Source organism: Vicugna pacos, chromosome 27 (assembly GCF_048564905.1).
Source record: "Vicugna pacos chromosome 27, VicPac4, whole genome shotgun sequence".
NCBI lineage: Eukaryota > Metazoa > Chordata > Mammalia > Artiodactyla > Camelidae > Vicugna > Vicugna pacos.
Window position 1 is genome coordinate 17076415 of NC_133013.1, and position 24405 is coordinate 17100819.

The following is a 24405-nucleotide window of genomic DNA, read 5'->3' on the forward strand; positions in this document are numbered from 1 at the left end:
TGTCCCCAGATACACTCCTGCCATTCAGAGAAGCCAGGTAGATGAGTGAAAAACTGAGGGCCACTGCCCCTACCTGCCAGGAGTTCAGAGACTACCCCAGGGTTGTGGACACACCATGCAAAAGAAAGTTCATTGCCCATCTCCCTCAACCTCTGACCTCTCGTGATTCAGACCTGCTGATCTCAAAGGAATAGCTGGTTTATGCAACAGACACGCCTCTCAACTCCCACCTCCCAAGGAGTTCCCATCCTCCTTACTCCATGCTCCTTCTAATCTATCCAGCCCTTCTACTCCAATTCACTGATGAATAAGAGAACATTACAACTAGAAGGGAACATGGAAACCCCTTAATTCAAATCCTTCCTATTACGGAGGGAAAAAGTGAAGCTCAGAAGGTACTCCCAAATAAATAGAGTACAGCCGTGGTCAGAGCCCCCATTTCTAAAAATATCCCTTAACACTCCTCAAAGTAAAAATTGCAAGGGTCAGGAAATAGACTTGGGTGTCCCTTCTGGAAGCTATAGCCTTGCTAAGCCAAGTGTGGTGGACAGAACAGGATCGGCCTCCCCTAGGAGCTGGTGAGAAATTCAGGGTCTCAGGCCCTGCCCCAGACCTACTGAGTCAGAGGCTGCATTTTAACAAGACCCTCCTCATGCTGTACATGCACACATTTGAGACCCTCTGAACAAGAGAACTCTCCCTCTGATCAACGCGTGCAGGGAGGCAAGAAAGAGTCTCTCCCTCTCTGTGCCCACCCACCTCTTACATATCCCCAGCCCAAGAGAGCGCCTGGAAATTGATGACAATAAAAACAAGAACAACAGTGCTCCCACCTGCAGTCAGTGGACCCTTCTCCTCTCATCCGCTGGGAGCCTTTGCGAGGCACTGAAACCCCTCCATTAAGCAAACAGCAGGACCGATGGACACATGAGAACAGGTGGTGGATCCGTGACTGACGAGGGCCCGGGAAGGTATTTTTATAAGAATAAGCTCAGAAGGCCCTGACCCTCTCATACTGCTGACTGGCGAAGCCACCGGGCTGAACCACCAGCCTCAGAGGCCGACCGCAGCCAAGGGGATTTTGCTTCCCCATGAGTCAGAGAAGCAGTGGAGGCTCAGGCAGGCTGGGGATGGAAGATGGGAGGAGGCAAGCAGTGGCCTGGATGGCAAAAGGCTTCGGTTTGTTCAGCCCTGTTGCAGACTGGTAGGGTACCAACCTACCTCCATGGGCTCCAAGCTGGGTGAACATTTAGCATTAACCATCTGGAAAGTGGCATCGAGGGAGGGCCACGAGAGAGTCTTCTGATGCCCACAGGACCCGGCAGACCCCAAGACTTCTCAGGGCCCTACTCTACTGAGGCATCTGTGAGGTGCAGAGCGATCACAGGACCGGTACCATCACCATGCACACAGCCATGGCTACTCCCCCTTAGCCTGGGAACTTACAGGGACCGGGGGACACCTGAGGCCCTGAGGACAGATTTCGAAAGCTTTCTTTCCCAAAGGCTGGAGAGAAATAGGACTGTAGCATTACAACTTCCTTCCTCAGCTTTGCAGACCTGCCATCACTGCCCACATGGTCGTGGGCCAATCACTTTCTTTCCGTCCTTATTCTTACCTATTCTTTCAATTGCTTTGCCAGGAGGATACAGATAATAGCTACTGTGCAGTGTTGTCTTGAGGTTTAGCATGTGTCTGAAAAGTGCCTGGCATATAATAAGCACTCTATCAGTGGTCACTATTTATATAATATGACCTGCTTCTTCAAACAGAAAGAGCTCTTGGCAGGCTCCTCTACCTTCTGATTAAATGTTCAGGGTGCTAGGTCATTCTACACCGAGGGTCTGAAACTATGGCCCACAAGCCAAATACAGTCTGTTGGCCATTTTTATAAATAAAGTTTTATTGTAACACAGCCAGGTCTGTTCAGTTATATATTGTCTATGACTGCTTTCCTGCTACAGCAGCCGAGTTGAGTGGTGACAACAGAAACCATATGGCCAGCAAGGCCTAAAATATTAACATCTGGCTTCTTAATTAAAAAATTGGCCAATATCTGATTACACCAGGGTTTCTCAGACATAAATAAGCATCAGAATCACCTCAGGTGGTTTTTTAAGAATGCAGATTCCTAGGGCCCACCACCAGAGCACTGGATTCAGGAGATGCAGCCCAGGAATTTGCATTTTAAATCAGCCCCCACCACATCGATGATGCAAATGGCCCGTGGTCTGTGCTGAGTGACACCAGAGCCCAGGTTGTCCCCATGACGGGGCAGGTGGAGCCTGGCTGGGGAGAGTCAGCACCCTGCACTGAGGAAGGAAGGGCAGACTGCTGCCCCCGCCCTCCCCCTGCAACTGCCTGCTTTGCTTTGTTTTAAGGCTTCATGCAGAAAACTTGGATGGCAAAGAGAACAAGAATCACAAGGGATGAAGTAAAAAAGCATTCATAATCCCACCACTCAAAGATAACCGCTGTTTACATCCTGACCTCTCTGTCTACACGGTCCCAGTACTTTTCCCAGGCGTATATATGAAAATAGTTTTCCCTTTATTTTACAACAAAAACAAATGGGAAACTGCTTGCAGTCTTTACTCTCTGGAAAATATATTGTTAACATTTTCACATGTCAATAAACAGTGCTCTGAAATCTCCTTCTTGATATTCAACTGTTAAAAAAAGAAGTGCGGTAAATGAATACATGCGTGACATCAGCACATTGTACACCTTAATCTTACACAATGTTACATGTCAGTTATATCTCAGTAAAGCCAGAAAAAGGAAAAGGAAAAAAAACGCAGTAGATCTCTATGAACTGATAGGAAATAGTCTCAAAGACAGTTACCAAAAAGCAACGTGATTCAGAACAATGTGGATACAAGCTGGCATTTGTATAAAAGCGATGGAGAAACATCTCTCCTTGCGTAGCACTGACTGTCTCGGCAAGAACGCACGGAACCTCTGAATAGCTGTTGCCCCGGGGGGCAGGAAATTAAGCAGATTGAGATGCACTTTTACTATGTTATCTTTTATATGATTGGGCTTTCTTGCTGTCTGCATGTGTACCCTTTCAGCAAGATTAAAATTTGCTTTTAAAAATGGTCATCTTTAATGTCTTCATTGAATTGCATCACATGTATGAACCATAATGTGCTTAACTAGCCATTTATTATTAGATATTTAAGCAATTCTCAGTTTATCGAGTTGACTGTGTAAGTCGCAGTGGGATAGACGCCCATACTCATAAATATGGCAGTCGGTTGTGATTACTACCTTAGGTTAAATTCTCAGAAGTAGAGTTTCTGGGACATGGGCTTCTCCTGAGTTTAGCCTTTTAATAAAAATTGCCAAACCACTTTCCAGAAAGGCAACTTCAGTCCACACACGCAGCAACAGCAAACGCGAGCATCCACTTTCCCATTCTCCTGGATGGCCCCTCATTTCTAACAGTGCTTCTCCTCCGAAAGCCTCCAACTTCACACACAGCCCAATCAGGCAGGCGAGCCCCGCTGCAAAGCAAGTCCAGGCAGCCGCTGGGGCTGTTGGAGCCATTTCTGCACATTATGGTTGATAATAGCGCTCAAATTCTGCCTGCTTTTCTGAAAGGCTGAGCCAACAATGGGGTGCCACCCCCCGGCACCTCTCCACGGTCCAAGGCCAACCCACTGAACTCAATTTATTTGGAAGAATTCACTGTGAAAGGCAGTTCCTGGAACCACCTAGACTCCCTCGTAGGGGTTTCACGTCTGGCCCTGCTGGCAGCCGGTCAGAGGCTGGCATTCTTCTCGGCCACCTGGGAGCAGGGTGGAATGGCTGCTACTGCACAGGGGCCCCTGTGACCTCGAGATGCCTATCAGGCAGAGAGGCTCAGCACTTCCAGGACTGATAAGGAAACTGTTCCTGTCTTTGGCCAACTCGGCAAGTCTTATTCCACAGTAAATTGGGAGGGCAGAGCCGGCATCCAGTGTAAATTCTGACTCCTGGAGCAGCAGGACTGAGGAACAAAATTCTAGCCACCAAGGGCAGTGTCTCTGAGCCCTGGGCAGCCACCAACTTCACTCATGAGGTTCCTCCACCGAAGGACATGCCCGATCCATTCCAGGGCCTGCAGCCCACGCTGCTCATTTCCCATAGCCCCCAACATGACGTCCAAGAGCAGCAGTGATAGGAAGAGCAAACAGGACATAGAAATTTCTAGAAGAGGAGAAGAATGCCTGCCCCAGCAGCACAAGGAACTCTGGGCTGGAAATGCCTGCCTGCCTGCCCACTGACTGCTGGCCTCCCTGGAGCTCTGCCCCCAGCCCTTGTGTGGATGGGCTTCGGCCTTGAACTGAGATCAATTGAGGCAGCAGGGCGCACAAGTGCCCTTGTGTGGAAGGAGGTAGCAGTTGCTATGAATCAAGGAAGTCAGTACAGAAACTGCTCTAGGAAAGAGGCGAGACTTATCTACCCAAAGAGAGTACAAAGAAAATGCCTTAGAAGTCATGGTTCTATTTTTGTAATCTTATAGTCACATTACTCCAGCTAGTAGAGTGAGCCTTTGAGGCAAGCTGATTTTGCTAACGATACACAGGAAGAAACGGAAATGTGACCGAAGTCCCCAGGTTACAAGCCTAAGGTTTTCTCCCGTGGCTTAGTCCCTTGTTACCTGAACTGTGGGCCCTGGAGCAGCACCCTCTGGAAGCTTCTTCAGTCCTTCTCCAAACCTGTTCAATCAGAATGTGCCTTTCTCAAGATCCCCAGCACCTCCCACGTTCATTTGCACATGACAGCTGGAGAATCCCTGGCCATATCATCATCTGCTGTTTCTGCACAGGTGTAAGGCAGCGGTTCCTAAACTTGAGTGAGCATCAGAGTCAACCAGAGAGACTGCTTGTGCCCCATGTCACCCCTGATCTGACCGAGTGGGTGTGGAATGAATCTCAGGCATCTGCACATTTAACAAGCTCCCAAGGAGATCAGACACCCTGGTCCACAGACTGCAAACATGACCTGGGCAGCTCATTAAATATGCAGCTGCAGATTGGACTTGGCTGCACAACTGAAATCACCCAAGGTAGTTTTTTTTAAAATGTATTTATTTATTTATTATTATTATTTTTCAGTGGAGGTGCTGAGGATTGAACCAAGGACCTCATGCATGCTAACCATGAACTCCACCACTGAGCTATTATTACCCTCCCTGCCAAGGTTTTAAAAAAGCACGCCCAGGCCTGAGTTTCACCTCTAGAATTGGATTTAATCGGTCTGGGGTGCAGCCTGGGCTGAGGGAGTCATACAATTTTACCAAGTGATTGGACGTGCAGCTAAGATTGAGAACCATTGATTTAGAGTGACCTCGTTTAAAACCTGGTTTTCGCACTCCCCAGCCACATGACACTGGGCAATTCACCCGCCCTGAGCCGCTTTCTCGCCTTTACAATGGGGAGAATAGGCGCCTATAAAGACTGAATGTTATGGGTATACTGGGTGTCTGGCACACAGCACGTCCGCGAAAGTTCCCAGCGCCCTCTGTTCTCTCCCTTTGCTATGATTAGAAGTGAAAATCAGCTGATACGCTTATCTTTACCCCAAATCCAAGTTTCTCTCTAAAAAAGAAGCATAGAAATATCTGTTTATCTCATTGCCATTCCAGAAAAGATTCAGGCCCTAGGGCCTGAGACCACATGGGAGCAGAGCTGGGTTCACGGGCCTGAGTCCCGACACCAGCCTCAGAAGAGCCCCACAACTGGGGTATAATTCTCTGCTGCAGCTGTCTTGAAATTCTAGTACTTCTTGAACATTTTAAACTGGGTCCCACAAATTAGGCAGCAGGTCCTATCAGGGAGGAAGGTGGTTTGGAGACTGGTGTGAGGATGCTAGCAAATCACTCTCTGGCTTATGGCAGCGGAATTAATACAAGAGAAAAGAATAAATGCATGAGCGCCAGAGGGACTTGGTGACTCTCTCTGAAACTAAACACAGCGGGGTATCATGGAAGGGAGGAAGAGGGGGTGTCACTAACCCTCTGAGAGAAAGAGCCAGGAAGATACCAACCAGAAGCTCTTTCTCTTTGCTCCAAGCTGGAGCAGGTGGCAGACACCACTGGTGGCTGAGCCCCAGCAGGACGAAGGCTGCTCTTCCTCCTCCTGCGGTGCACCCCTCCTCTACCTGGTCCAGCTCATCCCCCAGGATGGATGCACTGCACAAGAGCGGCGGAGGGAGGAGGGGCTGGGGCCGGGGATTTGCAGCGGTTCGCTTGTTTGACATTGTTTTCAGTGCACGGTTTTTCTTCCTTGGTCCAAAATCGTGTTTCCCCATCAACAGTTGTTTTGATCTCTCAGCTTTGCTGCCTGTGGTTCCGACAGCCACTGTCTGGACACCCTAAAGTCTCTGCAGAGTCCACAGGAGAATGGGCCACAGAAGCCCGGGGCTCAGGCACTGCAGCCATATGGAAGCTTCTCATTAGCCGAAGCCTGTGGTCATTCCTCCTCTGGGAAAGTTCAATCCCCCAGGACCCACGGGAGACGGAAGGAATGTGCCGTGAGAAGACAAGGGGATCTGCTGGAGCAGTTTCTGCAGCTTGACTTCGCAGGGGTGTAAACCATGTTGGGCCAAGAACATTGTGAGGAAGTCAAGGCTGGCAGGTCCTGCCCCTCTGAGTTTTCCATCCTGGTGCCAGGATACAGTCAGATGTCTGGATCTGTGAGCAGGTGTGTCACCAGGACTTTGGGTGAATAATAAAATACTAATGTTTGTGAATTTTTTCAGAGTAAAAATTAGTATGGATTTGACTGTATTCCTAGTTTTCAAAAAATCTCTTTTGCTAACTCGTATTCGGATATATTTTTCCTAAGTGTGAAACTACTGCAAGGGCCAGCATTTGTCCCAAAGCCAGGTGGCACCTGCAGGTGTGCACAAGGCACAGGACTGATGGTCTTCTGTCACATGTGAAGCAGGGGACAAAAGGCTGAGAACTCCTAATCTGAGATATCGCAGGGCTGTTAACCTGGTGGGAACCGGCTGCGATGGCATGGATTAGTAAGAACCACGTTCTGCTGCCAAATTCAGATGAATCAGAGAGGCAATCACTTTGGCTACGGAGCCAAGCACATTGGCCATCCTTGGCCCTGCTGAACAGGATGTGGGGCCTGTCAAGAACAGCCAGCTAGCAGGTAGCTACAGAGGAGAAACATTTTGTATCAGAACCGATTTCTGGGGATTTCCCTTCAGATAAAAGAATCAGCCCTGGAGCCCTGAGACAGAGGAACACGACCGACAGTGACAGTGCGGGGACTGCTAGGACCATTCAGCACACACCTGCAAAGATCCCACCAGTACAGGGCAGCAAAGGCGAGCCAGAAAATCCACACTGCCTCCCAGTCTTCTTCTCGAAGCTCAGGACACCACATTCTAGAGCTCAGCCACCAAGCGGGGCGGGGGCTTCCTCTACAACCGGGAACTTGAAATGAAGTTCAAAGCAGAAGGGACGCCGAAGGCTCCTGGCTTTGATTACTTTGTGTCCTGCCTGTGGATTGGCCACATACCTAACTTATTTTATTTAGACCTGAATAAAGGCTAGGAGTGTTCTTTTGGGTGGGAGGGTCTGTCAAGGAGTCTGAAAAGAGGGAGAGGGCATGGGAACATTTGTTAGGAGCATCCAGGGATCTGAGGATAACAATATAGGACATGAATCCAGATGCTACTCTCAAAGTCACGTTCAAAGAGTCATCTTCCACCAGGGGTCCCAAGTACAGGGTCATTGCGAAGGCCAGAGGTACCTTCCTCCCTTACATACTTTGATAGAAAAAGAAACCGAGAAAGAAAAACAAGCAAGATCAAAGAATGGACTGATTGCAGGAAGTCAGGAAACCCACGTCCTCCACTCAGTTTCACTTCTGCCTTGCTCTTGGCTTCTGATCCCCTGTTAAATTGAGGCCAGATAAGTGTATTTCTGGGAGCAAAAGAAGTTGCCTTATCAATGGCACCAACAGTGCCTTCGTCCATGGTCCAGGTTCCCTCTCAACAGAGACTCAGAGGAGATCTATCTCTATCCCACTCTCATTGTATCAGTTCTCTGGCTCTGCACTCACGGCTCTAGACACAGGGACCCTCTATCCCAGCTGAGGACAAAATGCCAGTTAGAGCATCAGACCTTAGGAGTCCGGGATTCCTCCCAGCCCTACCTCCATCCAGCTGGAAGAACCCCTTCTCAACGTTCCAAGGTCAGGAGAGAGAGCAGGTATGACTCCTTCCCAAGTCTAATCATTCCCTTTAACCAAGCAGTCAAACCAGAGGGATAACAAGACCATTCGATGTGGGCAGAAGCCCCCAAGATCTTTGGCAGGAGCCAGTCCCTCCAAATCAAGATTCTGGCATGATTCTACAATCCACTCAGAGGACAGTTACCATCTGTTTATGGAAAAAAATGTTAATAACCACCAATCATAATGAAATAGGCAACCAATTCACTTTAAGTACCTATTAATGGACACTAATTCCAATGGAACAGTCCTGGAGTGCCCATCTACAGGCTCATCAGAGGCACCAGCACACATCCAACCATTAGGATGAAAGGCAAGCTGATGAAAACACTTAAGGTACTACCAGAAGCCCAAGCAGCCTTTCTCGACTCCCTTCCTTCCCAGCCTTCCGGCTTCCGCTGCCTTGCCACATCGGTCCCAACATGTCCAGAAAGAGATGAAACTCTGTAAGTCTGGAAAGCAAGGCTCCTCCATCAGCCTGCATTTTTTCCCCAGGCCAGGAGTGTCCCAGTTTGAGAAAAGCAGACTCGTAAGAGACATTGTTGCAAGTCCCATTGAAGTGGGACAGAATTCAGATAATTAGACAAAGCACTGGAAGAGTGGAACTGATTTATTCACAATCCATCTTCATTTCCCAGACTCTCCCAGGCTCTCTGCACACACCACACATGTGGGAAAGCAGGCCAGCATTGCTCTAGCTGGCCGTGTGCTTTGGCAGGTCACTGCATCTCTCTGGGTCTGTTTCCTTATCTGTACAATGGGGACATTAGCCTAATAAGTCTAAGGGCTGTTTGAACTCTAACAAAGCATGATTCTGTTTCCTCTCTGGGAGTAGGAGGAAGCCAAGAAGTATGAAGTGAACTCCCACAGAATCTCTGCTCTATAAGTATTTAAAGATGCTTAAGAGGTAGTCAGGTAAGAGACTAAGTAATGTGTGCTCTTTTTACAGGCTGCAAAAACCCCACACATTGGCTTCTTTTTCCACTAAATAAATACAGATGAAAAATCACAGGACATCTTTAATTATTTAAAGGCACTCTGGCATCCTTTACCTGGTTATAGTTCTAACAACCATGTGAAATAAAGATGGCAGATGCAGAGTGGATGCTCATGGTGGGGCAGCCAGGACCAAGGAGCTAGTGGTTCTACTCGCCATGAAAAGTGGATGAGAAAAGTAAGGGAATTCTAGACCTAACTCAGCTTAACCAGGCTGTGAAACCACAGCAAGTCACCTTTCTTGGCCCCTCCTGGACTTCAGTTTCTCAACTGTAAATATTGATGCTGGAGGGCTCAGCCAGATGATTGTCATGATCTTTTTATGTAGAATTTTTAAGTATTACATGAGGATGAGCATGGCATAAATTCTGAGCCATGTCCCTGGCACAACATAATTAGCTGTTAAAATACTGAAATACTTTTCGATAATTCTGTACCACCCAGTAAATGACCCCTGCCCTGAACCTCCCAACCACCCACCCCTCAACCAGCCCATGATCCAGCATGATCATGAATTAACACCTGGCATGGCAGGGAGCCCCCAGCTCCCTACTCCAGTAGGAGGGCTGGTGTGTGATCTGACTGGTCAGTGCCCACACCACACCAGACACTTTCAGGATCACCCCTAACAAGCTAAAGCATAGGGCTTCATCAACAGTCCAAAGAACCCCCACTGTACACTCAGGCCCATTTTAGAACCTTTGTGATCACAAGAGAAGATGAGCTGGAGTCCCACGCCCTCCCCAGGCCAGAATTTCTGATCAACAACATGGCAGTTGGTAATGGAGACAAGTGTCTGAGACAATGCATTTTCAGTTCATTTCTATAAGCTCTGGTTACTTATATTCATCTCCCATAAAATGGGTGCCCAGTGGAATGCCTATTCATACCAGCAGGGAGAGATCTCCAACACATGACAAGTAAATAAAGCAAGAATGCAGAAGGGTGCTTAGGGTATAAACATGTGTATAAATTACAACATACACAAAGTAAGGCCTCTTGTAAGTGCGTTCACATATGTATACATATATATGCCTCTGTATGTATTTCTTCCCATACTGTACAGATCTGTGACCACTCCTGGGAGTGCTGCAGTCTTTAATCATGGCGTTTAAAATTGTCAAGACACAAGTTCTCTCTTGTCCAAATAAAATTTATTAATAAACTCTGTAAGAGAGAGAGATACTTTTGATTGTTTTCTAGATGTCTGTGAATAAATGCAATCGTGATCTGAGGAACAAAACAAAATGAAACAAAAAACCCCAATATATATGCAAATACGTATATGCTTATATTTAACTAGAATCATAAAAACAAGTTGATTACCAGACTTGGCCACTAATGTTGCCATAGGGTGGAGACACTTGCCAACTGGCAGCCTGTGGGGCTGGCTGGGAGAGAGCACAGGCGGAGGGCAGGTGCACAGAGACAGCAGAGAAAGAGAGGACGAGTTATAGAGAGAGAGACAAAAACAAGTGGATTGATGGATGCGCTGTGAACTTGGGCTAATGACCGCCTATGGAAATGGGAGTGGAAATGGGACTGTGGGTGACAGTTAAAGCCATTTAAGTTGTATCAGTAATAAGAATAAAACATTAGATGCAACAGAAAACAAAGGGGTAACAGCTGCTTTTACTGAGTGGTAAGAATGTGAGTGTTTGTTATCCTAATCGTCGTATTTTTTTTTTTTAATTTCTGAGAAAGAGTTTCATTTTAATAAGTCCTCCTCATCCACACACTGTGTTCCAGGCCCTCAGATGTGGCTGGTGGGAATTATTTATGAGTTTCCCAGATCATCCCCATTCCGCTTGCCACTGCCCAGGCATCTCGGATTTCCAAATGAGCCCTAACTAGCCCATTACTGATTAACAAGCTGCGCTTTTTATAATGAGTAAAAATAAAGTCATTTATTTCTAAGTTCAACAACCATTTGTCAAATACCAGGCGGAGCCTCAGGCGTGATGGGCTGAGTGATCGCGGGTTTCTGTGACAAGTCGCTCCTGGTCTAACAGGACAGATGATGTGTCAGCAAAATAACAACAGTGCATGAGGACTAGGGTAGAACGAAAGAAAGCGTTTTTACTAAATATTGTGTGGGACAAAAGAGGAGGGAGGGCAGTCCTTCCTGGAAGGACAATAAAGAAGCCTGGGAAGGCTTATTCGTAAAGAAAAGAAGAAGAAAACGTAAAACCACAGGGGCTCTTTTCAGTGTCAATTACGCACGGATCTCAACACTCGGAGCACCCCAACCAAAGAGGAGGTATCATTCCATCGTTTTGAAGTTGAGCAAATAAAGGCCGTGAGAAGTTAAGTAACTTGGCTGGAAACAAAGAGCAATTAAGTGACACCGCAGATTCAAACCCAGATTTGAAAATTCAAAGCTGAGGAAGGCGGGGGATATGAAGAGATGGAGGTTTGTCTGAGTCAGAACTGAGGGACTTCTGGTACCCACACCTTCGCTCTTTTTCTGGCCTGGGATGCCCACTGGCAATAAAAGATCAAGGGTGTGTGCAGCCTGGGGCATTTGCCATTTCATCCTAAAATGAGAAGTAAATACAATCAGGCCTAATAAAGATCGGAAAGATGCAGGCGTAATTCTAAACGAGGTCAGCCTTGGATACATCATCTCATCTTGCCTCACTCTAGCAGAATGCCTTTAGGTTGCCTGACTTTGAAAGAGGGGATATTTCGCTTCCAACCTCACAGACACGTTCCTGTGGTCCAGGCAGGGACGGTGACAGCAGCTCAGCCTGAGAGAGGGGAGCAGGGGCTGGGAGAGGCTCTGAGGACAGCTGAGGGGGAGGCACTGCCCTGGGTGCCGCCTAATCCATCCGACATGGGGACACGCTGTTCCAGAAACCGGATGACAATTAATAGGATAAATCTGCTCTCACAGTGCTGCCAAGCCTGTCGCAGGGTCTCAGCTGGTGGCGCGCCTCCTGCGGGGAGAGAATAATGTCCCATTCTTCCCTTTGGTCAAGGCCCCAGTGCTTTCTCAGGTGGGAGGAGGAAGAGCAAGGAAAGTTTCTCCCATGGTAGGAAAATTTTGCACCAATAATAATGCCAGGTCCTCAAAGCCAGGAGCCCAACAATTACGCTAAGATCGAAGACTCAGAGCTCGCCTAGTGGTCGCTGATCTTCCAAACCTGTGAAGCCCTGCTTGGCACATGGGATGGTGGCAGATAAAACAGCTCCCCCAAGATACCTGACAGGGGCCTCCTTTTGTTTAAGCCACCTGGCTTCAGGCCAGACTTCCACATGTAGCAGTTTTATAATTTGCCCGTACACGTATTTCTCTTGGTCGAAATATTTCATATGCTTCAAGAAAACCTGGCTTGCTTTGCCATGACTTGTTCAGCTTAACCAAGAGCAGAAGGAGAGGGCAGAGGCAGGAGACTTCTGGGAAGCCAGGCAGTCTGCCCCCATGCTTTCTGCTTTTCTAGTTCTCTATGGAAATTTCTTGCTATATTTGAGGGTTCTAAACTTGCAGGAGAGTCACGGATTCTTTTGAGAATATAATAGAAGCTGTGGACTAGTTCCTTCCTAACCCCTCACCACGCCTTCCCCGCCACAAACAAACACTCAAACATTTGCATGCAAGTTCTGGGGACCATTATCCGCCTGAATCTCATTCACGCTTTCCCCTTCAGGTCCTGAGCCCCCAGGCCAAGACCCCCACCACGTACGCCTGCTCATGTGTAGAAGTCATAGAAAAGCATCTTTCTGGAGCCCATAATCTCACCAGGAAACTCCAACCCGAAGCCTAGCTCAGGAACCTGATGGCTTGCTGAAGCCTTCATCAGCCCTTCCTACCCATCTCATATTCACATCAGCCACAAATGGAAACCCCAGATGGGAGTATGTCTTGAAATTCAAGTTTCAGTTTAAGAACTGGTACCCAGCCTCTCCTGAGCCATTTGGTCAGATCCATCCTGGGACCAGGCAGATGGATGCTAATTCACCATGTTAACCCCTTTCGTGCCAGTCCCTTTATCCAAGCCTTGGTGGAGAGCCGCATCGCCCACCCGACTCCGGCTGTGATGGGGTTGCATGCTCTGTGTCATGGAAACCAGCCAGCAGATTTAGCAATCGTGTTGCCCTTGGCATCCGTTCTGGAACTCTGTGTAGAGCTACGTGCTGAGATACCACAGCATGGGCAACTTTTCAGTGCCAGAGTCCACCACCCTACGTCTAGCAATGCTAACACCTTCTCATCCTAGCTCCAAGGGTGGATGCAGACAAGAGAAAAACCAAGCTACTCAAACAAAGAGTCTTCTTCACCAATAATAAAGAGAAAGCTAAGCCCTCTTCATGTGCCCTCAAATCCAACTTCCTTCCTTCCCAAATCATCCTCACTGCATCAGCCCAGCTAAGAAGTGTTTTCAGCAGTTACAGAAAAGCCAGGTGGTCCACAGTTTGGTCCTCACAGATGTCAGCACTGCCTTCAATCCGTCATTACCAATAATAATGGTGTAGACAGGTGTTTGCACCAGGACCACCAAAGCCCGCCACCAGAGGCCCTCTCAGAGCGCAAAGAGAGATTGAAACAGTATCTTTTCATTACAAGAAGCCACATTGCCCCCACGAGACCCTTGCAAACGAAAACTCCCACCTTACCCTTCATTCCAAATTTGGACCGTCGACCATACTTGTTGATCATAATGAAGAGAACCACCAGCAGGACACAGGCAAAAGCAGCCAGTCCGACCGCTATGGATACCTGTGAGGGGCCAAAACCAGACGGTCAAGAGCAGTCGCAGAAAGTCCGAGTGCCGGACGACCTAACGTGCACGCGCAGATGAGGACCGTCCTATGACGGTGGCAACTGTGGCCCTGTCAGCACTTCAGCAAACTTCAGAACTTCTCAGACTGAGCATAAGTCTTGAGAGGAAGTAATTTATGAGACTCTAAGGACATCAAAAATAAATCACCCAAATTGACCAGAGGGAGTTCTGCGGCTCAGTGTTCTGAGCCCCTCTCATCTGGGGACCATCCTAAGAGAGGCAAGGGCAAGTCCAGAGGGGTTTCTGTCCGTTGTTTTGTTGTGGTTTTAGTTGGCAAGCAAATTCTGCACCTTCACATTGACATTCTTTGCATAATATTCTTATCCAGAAGGTTCTAGGAGATCTGGACTCTAAGAAGTCCCCTTTCCTTTCCTCCCCAGGGAAATCTCAGGCTTTGAGACAGCAGGATGGGAGCATTGGGTGGGAGATGGCCTGGGAAACTCTGAATTTTGTAAAAGGCTGTACAGTTAACAGCCCCCTCAGAATCGAGCCCAGCTGGCTCCTAATGGAGTGGGCGTTTTCAAACTGTTCCCTTCCGAGCCCTAGGGCTTAAAGCAGATCCTCAAAGACTTCCTCAAACAATGAATTATTCTCATCAAACAAGGAAGATTTCAGCCACCTGAAAGGAGGGCATTCATCACAGCCTCTTACTGCCATACATACCGGAGTTTCATGTAAGGCGATATTTCAAAAAGTTAGCTACTAAAATGGAAGACTAAGCACCACTGCATCAGCAATCACCTTCCTCTTGAGCAAGAAGAGACTCACCCCAAAAGTGTCTTCCTCTGGCTTGTGGGTCACAGTGATAGGAGGTGTGGGGCTCACTTCATAGACTGTAAACCAAACAGAAAAGGAGGAGGGTAGTGAGCTCAGTGGCCACAAGAGCCTCAGCCGCAGTCCCCACCCACCTCCCAAGTCCCCTTGAACGTTCTTGCTGGAGAGCATTCCCCTGAAGCCAGGCTCTTACTGCCTGACGCCCCCAGGCTTTGCAATGGTCCTTAGAGACGAGGTCCCAGTGCGGCTGCCTGGCAGGTGTTGACAGCTTGAGGACAGACTCCGTGGGTATAAAGAACTTTCACTTCCATCCCCTGACCCTCATCCCAGAGTAAACAGTGTAACCTGGGCAATGTGGGCCATAAGCTATTGGATAGATAGGAGGGGAAGAACGTTTTGGGATGATGGTCAGGGTCTGGATTCGGCACATTCTGTCGGTGACAGCAGCTGCAGCCAGCACGCGGCTCCTCTCTGCTGCAGGCATGCCTGCTCCCATCCCTGGCTCTCCACACCCTTCCTTTTCCCCTCTTCACTCTTCAGTGAGATCCAGGAGGCCCATGTTCCCCTAAACTACTCACTATCCAGTCCCCTAATTCAGATTTCAGAACACAATGGCAGCCTCAGTTAAGCCACAAGTTCATCCGACTAAGAAGCACCAACTCTTCCAGCACGGCCTGGGTGGGGAGCCAGGCATCCACCTGTCCTCCATCTAGAACCACCTCCTAGTCAAGAGATGGCCCCCATTTGAAGTTGTCTGGGGGGACAAACAAAGGAATCACAGGTGGTATTTACATCCGTGCCAGACAGCCAGGGGTGTGCTAAGCAGGACTGTCTACTGTCGCAGGTGGCCGTTCCTCTCCGACGGCGGAGAAGAGGAAAAGGAATAAACACAGGTTTCCCCACAGCCCATGAGCAAAACAGCAAATCCTTTTGGGATTGTCTAGCCCTGGCCCCAAACTGCTGGTAAGCTGACCTTCAGTAATCTTATGTGAGGACAGGCGAGCCTATCAATCACAGCTCCACACGAGGTGGGTCCCAGCCAAATTCTCGGGCTCTCAAAGCAGGTGACAAACACTAACAGGTTCATGGGCTCGGCGTTCTCTCTGCAGGAACTACTGAGATGCTCAGCAGAGGTCCACTGGGGCGTGGGAAACCCACATCCTTCCTGACACCACACCTCTCCATCTGGGTAGGAAGACCCACCACACAGTCAGACCCCTGAAAACTCCCTGGGGGAAACTGAGGCACCGAGTGATTGCCCGAGAGGTGTAGGCTTGGAACTGCCCAAGAAGCATTTCTAGTCTCCAGTTCCCTTTCACTTTTCACTCAGGTGCTCTCGGCTGCCATGGGTCTGGGGATGGTGGTAGAATGGGAAAGAGAGCTATTTGGATTCAGTAGTTACCAAATGTATCAGAATAAATCAGTTTCAAAGGAAAACGTAAAAAAGACTTACAAGAGACAAAGTTATCCGTGCTCTCTGCAAAAAAGACAAAGAGATCATTAACAAAGGTAATAAAAACCAAACGGTCGCATTTGATCTTCCTAAGAGCTATGACCTCTCCCACTCACCGTGATCCCCTGTTAGCCAAGTAACCGCAAAGCAAAAGGCTTGGCACATGACGCCTCCCCTACACTCTCCCACCTCTTTAGCAAGTGGTCTTCCAAATGGAGAAGGAATAAGAGCTAAAACTCCTGGTTTCCAGGAGGGTGGCCTGGCCCACTTGGAGACTAGAAACCAAACTGTGAGATGAGGAATTAAATCCAGACTCACCGTCTCACCCACAGCCCACCCTCCCTCAAGTACCCAGAGTGCTGGGGATGTCGGTGGTATGTTAGAGTCAAGAAGAAACACTGCAGGATGGGCTTCCACGGGCTTTCCTTGAAAACTCCAGCTATGACCTCAAGACACAATTCCTCAAATCGATATGTAGAGTTTATTCTAGTAGGTCATCGAGACATTCTTGGGAGTCCCTCTAGAATCTGCCCGCTCCCCAGATGAAAATGTGTTATTTGATCTTTGGCCTTTAGAAATGGCTCACCTAATAATGAAAGCCAATCATTACTGAGCATTGATTGTGAGCCAGAAGCTGTGCAAAATGCTTTACGTAACACATCACTCAATCCTTGTAGCCACCCTAGAAGGTGCATAGCATTATCCCCTTTTAACAGAAAAGGGAACAGGCTTATGGAGATTAAGTAACTAACTGAATGTCACTCATTTAAGAAGGGATTGAACAGGATTCAAATCCAAGTCTGAGCCGGTAACCACTCTGTGGTGCTTGAAAGTAAGCAGTCAAAAATTAATGGGGGCATGAAGAAATGACATGGGAGCCAATATAAGGGGATTTCCAATGGCCAAACTGGGGACAATCTGAACAACAAAATAAATGATGGTATCCATAGATCATTATGGGGCGAATTATATCTGTCCAAAATTCATATGTTGAAGTCCTAACCCCTCAGTACCTCAGATTATGACTACATTTAGAGACACGGTCTCTAAGAGGTAATTAAGTTAAAGTCATTAGGGTGGGCACTCATCCAATACGGCTGGTGTCCTTATAAGAGGCGATCAGGACACAGACACACACAGGGAAGACCATGTGAAGACACAAGGAGTCAATGGCCATCCATAAGCCCAGGAGAAGGGCCTCAGAAGGAACCAGTCCTGACACCTTGATCTCAGACCTCCAGCCTCCAGAAATGTGAGAAAATAAATTTCTGCTGCTTAAGCCATTCAGTCTCTGGCACTATCTTATGGCAGCCCTAGCAACTTAATACATGGACTATAATTCATAGAACAAAATAAATACCCAGAAGTCCACACTGATACAAATAGGTGATTTAATCAACAAATGAGGAAGAAAAGAAAGCTTTTTCTTACAGTAGAATTCCAATTAATAAATGTAGAGGGAATGACAGAAATAGAAAAGTCACCATTGAAAAATGACACAGTAATAACCGTTCCAGGCAGGAATCATCAATGAACGCTAAAATTAACGTGTGAAAGAATGATAAGAAACAAGATATTTACAAAGCTCCAAAATAAGGTGCTTATTAATTATGGAAGGAAAAAATAGTCACTGGGCATCAGAGAAACCTGGCAGACACCATCTTGACCAAGTGATAAAGTTAGCATCACTGGTAATAAGATGTACAGACGCCGTGTACCCCCGATGCCATGTACTGAAAGGCACAGCATTGCTTCTGCCGTGCTCTTGTAAAAAATGCATAACTGGCATTCAGTTGTGAGAAAACATCAGGCAAACACAAACAGTGGGATGGTGGCAAAATAGCTAGTGAGGAGTCTTCAAAAGTGCACAGATTGTGAAAGACAGAGACTGAGGATCTGCTCCAGATTTAAAGAGAGTAAAATAACATGGCAACAAAATGCAGTGAATAGTCCTGGACTAGACCTCAGAGAAAGAAAGGACGGCAGTGGGACAAGATAAAATTTAGATAAAGTCTGTAGATTAGGCATGAAGGTTGTATCAGTGTTACTCCCCTGGTTTTGATCACTGCGCTGTGGTTCTGTAAGATGGTAACATTAGAGGAAGCTGGGGGAAGGATCTAAGGAAGGTTTTGTACTATTTTGTAACTTTTGGGGGATGAATCTCAAGCTATTTCCAAATGAAAAGTTAAAAATCTTAAAAAAAAATTTTTTTTCAAAAAACATGGATTACTGGTCCTCACTCCAGAGTTTCTGATTCAGGAGGTCTGGGGGAAGTCTTGAGAATTTGCACTTCTAACCAGTTTCCAGGTGATGCTGGTGCTGCTGGTCCCTTGGAGGACCACTGTGTTACACCACACCCCCCCCCCAGCCATGCGCCTCCACATCTTGAAAAATAAGAGCAATTCCTTCATTCATTCATTCATTGTGGGTCTTCTCTTGACCAGGCCCTTGGCTAAGATTTCACAGGCATGGCTGTCATAGCTCTATTAAGGATGCACCCGCGAACATTCTTCTCTAACTACCTGTGGGGAAAATGATGCTTTCTGTGAAGGAGGTCTTTAGAGAAACTCCTATTCACAGTAAACACACCATTAGTAGATGACTTGTTCATCGTCCACTTTGCCTTGTTTGGGGGAAGAGCAACAGAACTATCTTCAAATTCCCAAGCATGCCCTTCATGCCACCACCCTCTTGTTAAGTTCAGGTGACCAGATGCCTGATGTAGGGGAAGGATGGAAGAGAGGGGGCCCTAGCCTTGGCCTCAGAGCCTGAGAAAAGAGAGGTGCCAGGTCAATTCATAGTTAACACTGATTTGCATATTTCTCCTACGGCTCTCATTTTTAGAGAATATTCTCATGTCAGCCAAATGTTTTGGCCAAGACAGTGAACCCTGTAATCTCTCAATTAGCCTATGAATACTCAGCTCCTTTTCAGAAGCCTGGAAATGTGTATGCACCCAGGAAGCACGCGAGCCTTGGAACAGCCAGACCTCCTGGCTGTTTAGTTTCTCTCTAACCTGTGGGAGGACTCAGAACTTCACCCTGGAAGAGGATGCTATCCTGGAGTGGTCCTCATACTCTGCCCCAGCCAGCGGGCTGGGAGGACAGCTGGACCGGTATGCCAGGACAGCATCTGAATCCAAATGCAGGCTGGGCGTGAATGCAAGGCACATGTGCCCTCCAGTCCCAGACCACACCTCCTTCAGACCCCAAACTCCTCAAGAAAGGCCCAGTGGGAAAAGCCAGCCAGGTCCAGAGAAGGGAGAAGAGAGGCAGCAGCTTGTGTTCAGACAGAGATGGACTGGGAAACGATGACGAGAAGTGATCCCTGGCTGTAGATGTGAGGAGGGAGGAGGGCGCCGCGCCAGGCGACCACATGCTCTGCCCATCCCACACAGAAGGCCACATGCAGCTGCTGGTTGGTGAACCGTGGAAGGAAGCAACGATGCCTCCTTTTCCACAGCACCAGCAGGTTGGGACCACATTCTAGGCTCAACAAGCTTCTTAGAGGAAGGAACCCCGCCTTGACGTGGCTAAGGGCGCTCAGGCCATGGTTTCTCCCACTGTTTGTACCAGGGCCCTGAGGGGATTCTGGTTTGTGCTGATGAAGAGACTTCCTGGCCAAGTACAAAAGGGGAATTCAGAAGTGACGGCAGCTCACTTATTCCGAAATGTTTTGTAAGTATTCTCAGATATTTGTAGCACATGTGCTTGTTCACGCACACACACACAGACACACACACACACACACCCTTGGCGACATTCCTCCTTCTAGCACATCATCATCTAAGGACCCCACCTGGTGGCCTTCCAGGTACCACCTCGACCCTGACATGATCCCCAGCCTCCCCTGTCACCCAGATCCCTGATTCCTCACGGCTCCCACTCATGCCCAGATCCCTCCTGACGGCCCCTCTAAGGTCCTGGAACACCAGAGGTAATCACCACAGGTGATCGGTGCTTCTAGAAAAGACCTCCCTAGCCAGACTTTCCAAGGACTGGTTCCTACACTCAGGCTGAATGCCAGGCTGAACATTCCAGTGCTTCTCTGCAAATGCAGAGGGAAACACCAACATTCGTACTGCATGTGCAGCTTACAAAAAGCTTTTCTGGAACATTTTTATTTCAATGCCCTGCTCTGAGGAGAACCTCAGCACTTGCAGATCGCCCCCCTAAATACATTCATTCCAATCCAACCTCTCCTATGGGTCTCGGGCCCCTGAGCAATCAGGAAAGGAGACGCTCACCTTTGTGATCTCTGTGTTTTCCCCTAAAACAAATCCCCTTCTGTTGCCCTTGAAGGTGTGCGTGTGTGTTTTTTTAATAAAAACAAACAGCAATTCTGTACTCACTCTGTGCCAAGCACTGTGGGAGATACTTTGGGTGGGTTAACCCACTGTGTGTGGATTCATCCTCACCACGACCTTTGAGGAAGCAGCGCTTCATTCATCCCCAGGGCAAGTTAGGGGGAGCGATCACTGGTGATTGTTCCCACTTCACAGATGAAGGAGCAGAGGCAGTGATCATCCTTCCCCTCTAGCCAACCACGTGCTAAGCCCCATTCTCGGAGCCGAGGCTGCCTGTCTGGTTGGGCCACAGGTGGGACTGGCCCCTCGATCTGTCAGATCTCAGAATCCTTCCTCTTAATCTCTATGCGCTGCTGTCTGGGAGTGAGAGGGGTGCAGATGACAAATACGATGTCCCCACACCCTCACGGCAGGAGAGCAGGAAGCCACAGGGAGCCTTTGTACCCAGGGCTCAGCAGGTGTGGGGTTTACTGCCTATTCCTCTGGATAATTTACTCCCTTAAATGTCTAGATATTTTGTTGCTTGACACGCCTGGCCCATCTTTTCCCTGTCACCGCCTTTTCATCATCCATTGATTCCTTTAGGCTCATAAAACAAGCAAACCTTCGCACAGGACAGCCCTGGTAGGGTGTATATGGGTCTGAGGACCCCACTTCGGGTCAGTTGTTCCCCTACAAGCTCCTCTGTGACTCTGCCCTCCCTCTCTAGGGCTGGAGTCCACCAAATGTCATGACAGCAGATTGCAAACGAGGGAGCAGCTGAGTCACTTGAGGGGCTTGTTAAAACTCAGACTGCTGGGCCCCTCCACCCCAGAGTTTCTAGTTCAGGAGGTCTGGGTGGGACTCCAGAATTTGAGAGCTAACACACGCCCAGGTGATGCTGATGCTGCTGGCCTGGGGACCACCCTTTGAGGACCACTGGCTGGAGGAGAGTTGATAAGGTGATGAGAATATCCAGAGATGACGAGGAGGGGCTGCTGTGTCTCTTGGGGACAGAGGAGGTGTCTACAATTGGGAGGATGCAGAAAACTGCAGCCCTCCCCAGGGGAGGGGCGGACAAAGCAAAAGCCATGCCTACCATGCATTCCCAGGGGCCCTGCTGCCCCGCGGACAAGACACCCTCTGCGGGGAGGAGCCAGAGTGGCTCACCCTCCCTCTTGAGCACTCCATGGCTCCCTACTCTGTCCAGGCCTCAAGAGCTTCCCTTTGGAAACAGAAGCATTACTTTGGGGGCCTTAACTCCTCACCCATCATGGAGTGTAGACTCTCCTCCTTAAAAACAGATTTCATTGTCTAATCACCAAATGGGCACAAGCAAAGCAAAGGGCCACTCCAGCCCTTTAGGTCAACAAGGCCTAGCCTGACTTTATGGCCCTTAAAGAGAAAAGTAATTCTTGTATCTAAAAGCCACTGCCTCCACAGTGCGGGCCAGGGCCAGGACTCTTCCAGCTCCTACAAAGCTCGTGTGGCCCATGGTGGGACCTTTTACTGAGCGTACCGGGGTGATGCTGAAAATGTCAGACCATATGGCCTCAAGTGTCAGCACGTTCTCAGTCCTCTCCTGAGCGAAGGCGCCATCATCCCTGGGACCTCAGCGGAAAGAATTTAGCTTCCCAGGCAGCCTCATTTCTTCAGAGTTTCTCTCAAAACCTCTAAAGTTCTAGGTTCTTTGCACTAAGACTAAAAGGGTCTCTCGGAGCTGCTCCCCTCTGGTTATCTGTAAGCTGTCAAGTCACCTTCACAAAAGCAGCTGTTGCAAAGGGTTAGCTTTCACTGTCCTCCACCTGTCTGTGTCTGGGTGCGTGACATATCCGTCTTTCCAACCCTCTTTATCTCATTAGAACACCCCCCCCAATTTCTAGGAATTGAAGGCCAAGAGGTCCTCTAGCCTGTTCCCAGCAGAAATCACCGAGGTCATCAAAGACACGTGGCTTCACTGACAGAAACTTAATCAACTGCTGAAACCACCAAGAGATGCTGCAATGACTTTTACTAAACTCTTGGAGTGTTTCCTTCTCCTCCAACTTCAGGGAAGTATTTGAAATATTCTAGCCCAGACAGAGGCAGAGTTACCTCTCAAATATTCAAACAAAGCCCTTTCATTATTTTAATTCCTATCCCTCGTCCACGTGACATCAGCACCATCACAGGCTGCCAGCATCAGTACCCCGACCCCTGCTAGCTCACCACGGCACTGGAGGGGAGAGGAACCACGGACCTGGAAGCCTGGACCCCCGCCAAGGCCTTGCTGCTACCCAGCCAGGAGGAAGAGGTTCCACTGACTCAGATGTTAAATGCAGGGTTGAACGGGACAGACTCTGAAGTCCGTTGCAATGGAGGGTCATTGAACCATCATTGTCTACCAGAGCCTGTGATATGTGTTCTGTTTACTTTAAGTCGTTTAAAAGCCACAAGATTCTATGGGAGCAGTACAATCATGCCCACTTCACAGATGAAGGAACTGGGGGAACTGTCATGCGCAGAGTCTCCCAACCAATAAAGGACTGGGTTCAGATTCTCCATCATTCCTGTCCAACTCTCAAGTTCCCGCTTTCTCTACCATAACACAATGTGCCCTTAGATGCACACCTGTGTATTTCTGAGCGGGTCTTAGATTTTACTGTGACAGCTATCAGAAAACCGATTTTATGTAGTTTATGCAAAATGCTGGTGGTGGCTGAATACGTCCCACACGCGTCCGGTTGCCCGTGATGACGACTTTCATGTTGAAGCTGCTGCTTCTCCTCTCAAAGCCACCACGCCCCATTCCCCGAGCTCTTGGAAGGAAATGGTCACCCTGCAGTGGCTCTGCCCTTACCTGGAAAGGGCTCCTTGAGGAAGTGGCCGTTGATGGTCTGGTTGGCTGTGCCCAGGGGGTTCTTGGCAATGAGGGTGTAGTTGCCATTGTTGTAGTGGGTGGGCTTGTTGAAGAGCAGGCAGCCCTCGGAGACCTCGCCCTCCTGGTAATACTCCACGCGGATGATCTTGGACTCCCGCAGCGGCTGCCCGTTGTGCAGCCAGTGCAGCGTGGGCGGCGGGTTGCCGCGCACCACGAACTCGATGCAGTGCTCCAGGCGCAGCTCCGGCTCCTCCAGGCTCACCACGCGTGGGGGGTCTGCCGGGGGAAGAGGGCAGCTGACGCCAGGACCCAGAGCCTCTTGTGTCCCAGAGCAGCCTTCCAGGAACGGGGGTGGGGATCCCAATTCTTCCCCACCCAGCTCCAAGAAGACTCAAGGAATCAGAGGTCCCTCCACCTGACCACCACTCCCAAAGTGGGGAAGAGATGTCTGTCTTCACCCAAACTTCCTGGGTCCATCACAACTGGAGGGTTCCCTCTCACAGCCTTTTAGGGGTTTAATAAAAGGCAGACTTGGGCCAACTTAGGAGTAAAAGCATAGATGAGTTGGAGGCACATCGTCTTCTGAGGGACAGGGACACTCTTTCTGGGGTTACTAGCCAAGGATTGACTTGCTCAGTCCTATCCTATAAGAGTTTGTCTGCTCCTCCTGGTAGACCCAGCCCCAGCCTCCTGGGCTGACATCCCCCTGGTACACAGCCACCCGCCACAATGGTGCCCACTCACAGTGGACCGTGAGGGCGACGCTGGCATTGCTCATGCCCACCACGTTCTCTGCAATGCATGTCAGGGTGAAGCCATTGTCCTCACTCGTCACATTTACCAGTGTCAGGTTGATGGCATGTACATTGGTCCAGTTCAGATTTGTCTAAAACCCCAATAAAAAAGACAACAATCAAACAGTTTCTATAAGGGTGGCTCCCCCACCTAATCCCCAAACGCCACTAGGAATTAAAAGGAAAATTGAGCAGAAGGAAAAGGAGACTTTTCCA

General features: G+C 48.7%; 1 protein-coding gene across 5 annotated transcripts in view; it reads right to left on the reverse strand.

The window, feature by feature from the left end:
• Window positions 1-24405, reverse strand: part of NTRK3 (neurotrophic receptor tyrosine kinase 3) — a 341248-nt gene that overhangs the window by 202960 nt on the left and 113883 nt on the right. For all 5 annotated transcript variants that reach the window (XM_072950746.1, XM_072950748.1, XM_072950747.1 and 2 more), the window contains exons 8-12: window positions 24140-24281; window positions 23375-23671; window positions 16251-16274; window positions 14792-14856; window positions 13857-13959 (exon numbers count right to left, since the gene is read on the reverse strand). In XM_072950746.1, coding sequence (XP_072806847.1) covers window positions 13857-13959; window positions 14792-14856; window positions 16251-16274; window positions 23375-23671; window positions 24140-24281 — 631 coding nt within the window. The remainder of the gene's footprint in view (window positions 1-13856; window positions 13960-14791; window positions 14857-16250; window positions 16275-23374; window positions 23672-24139; window positions 24282-24405) is intronic.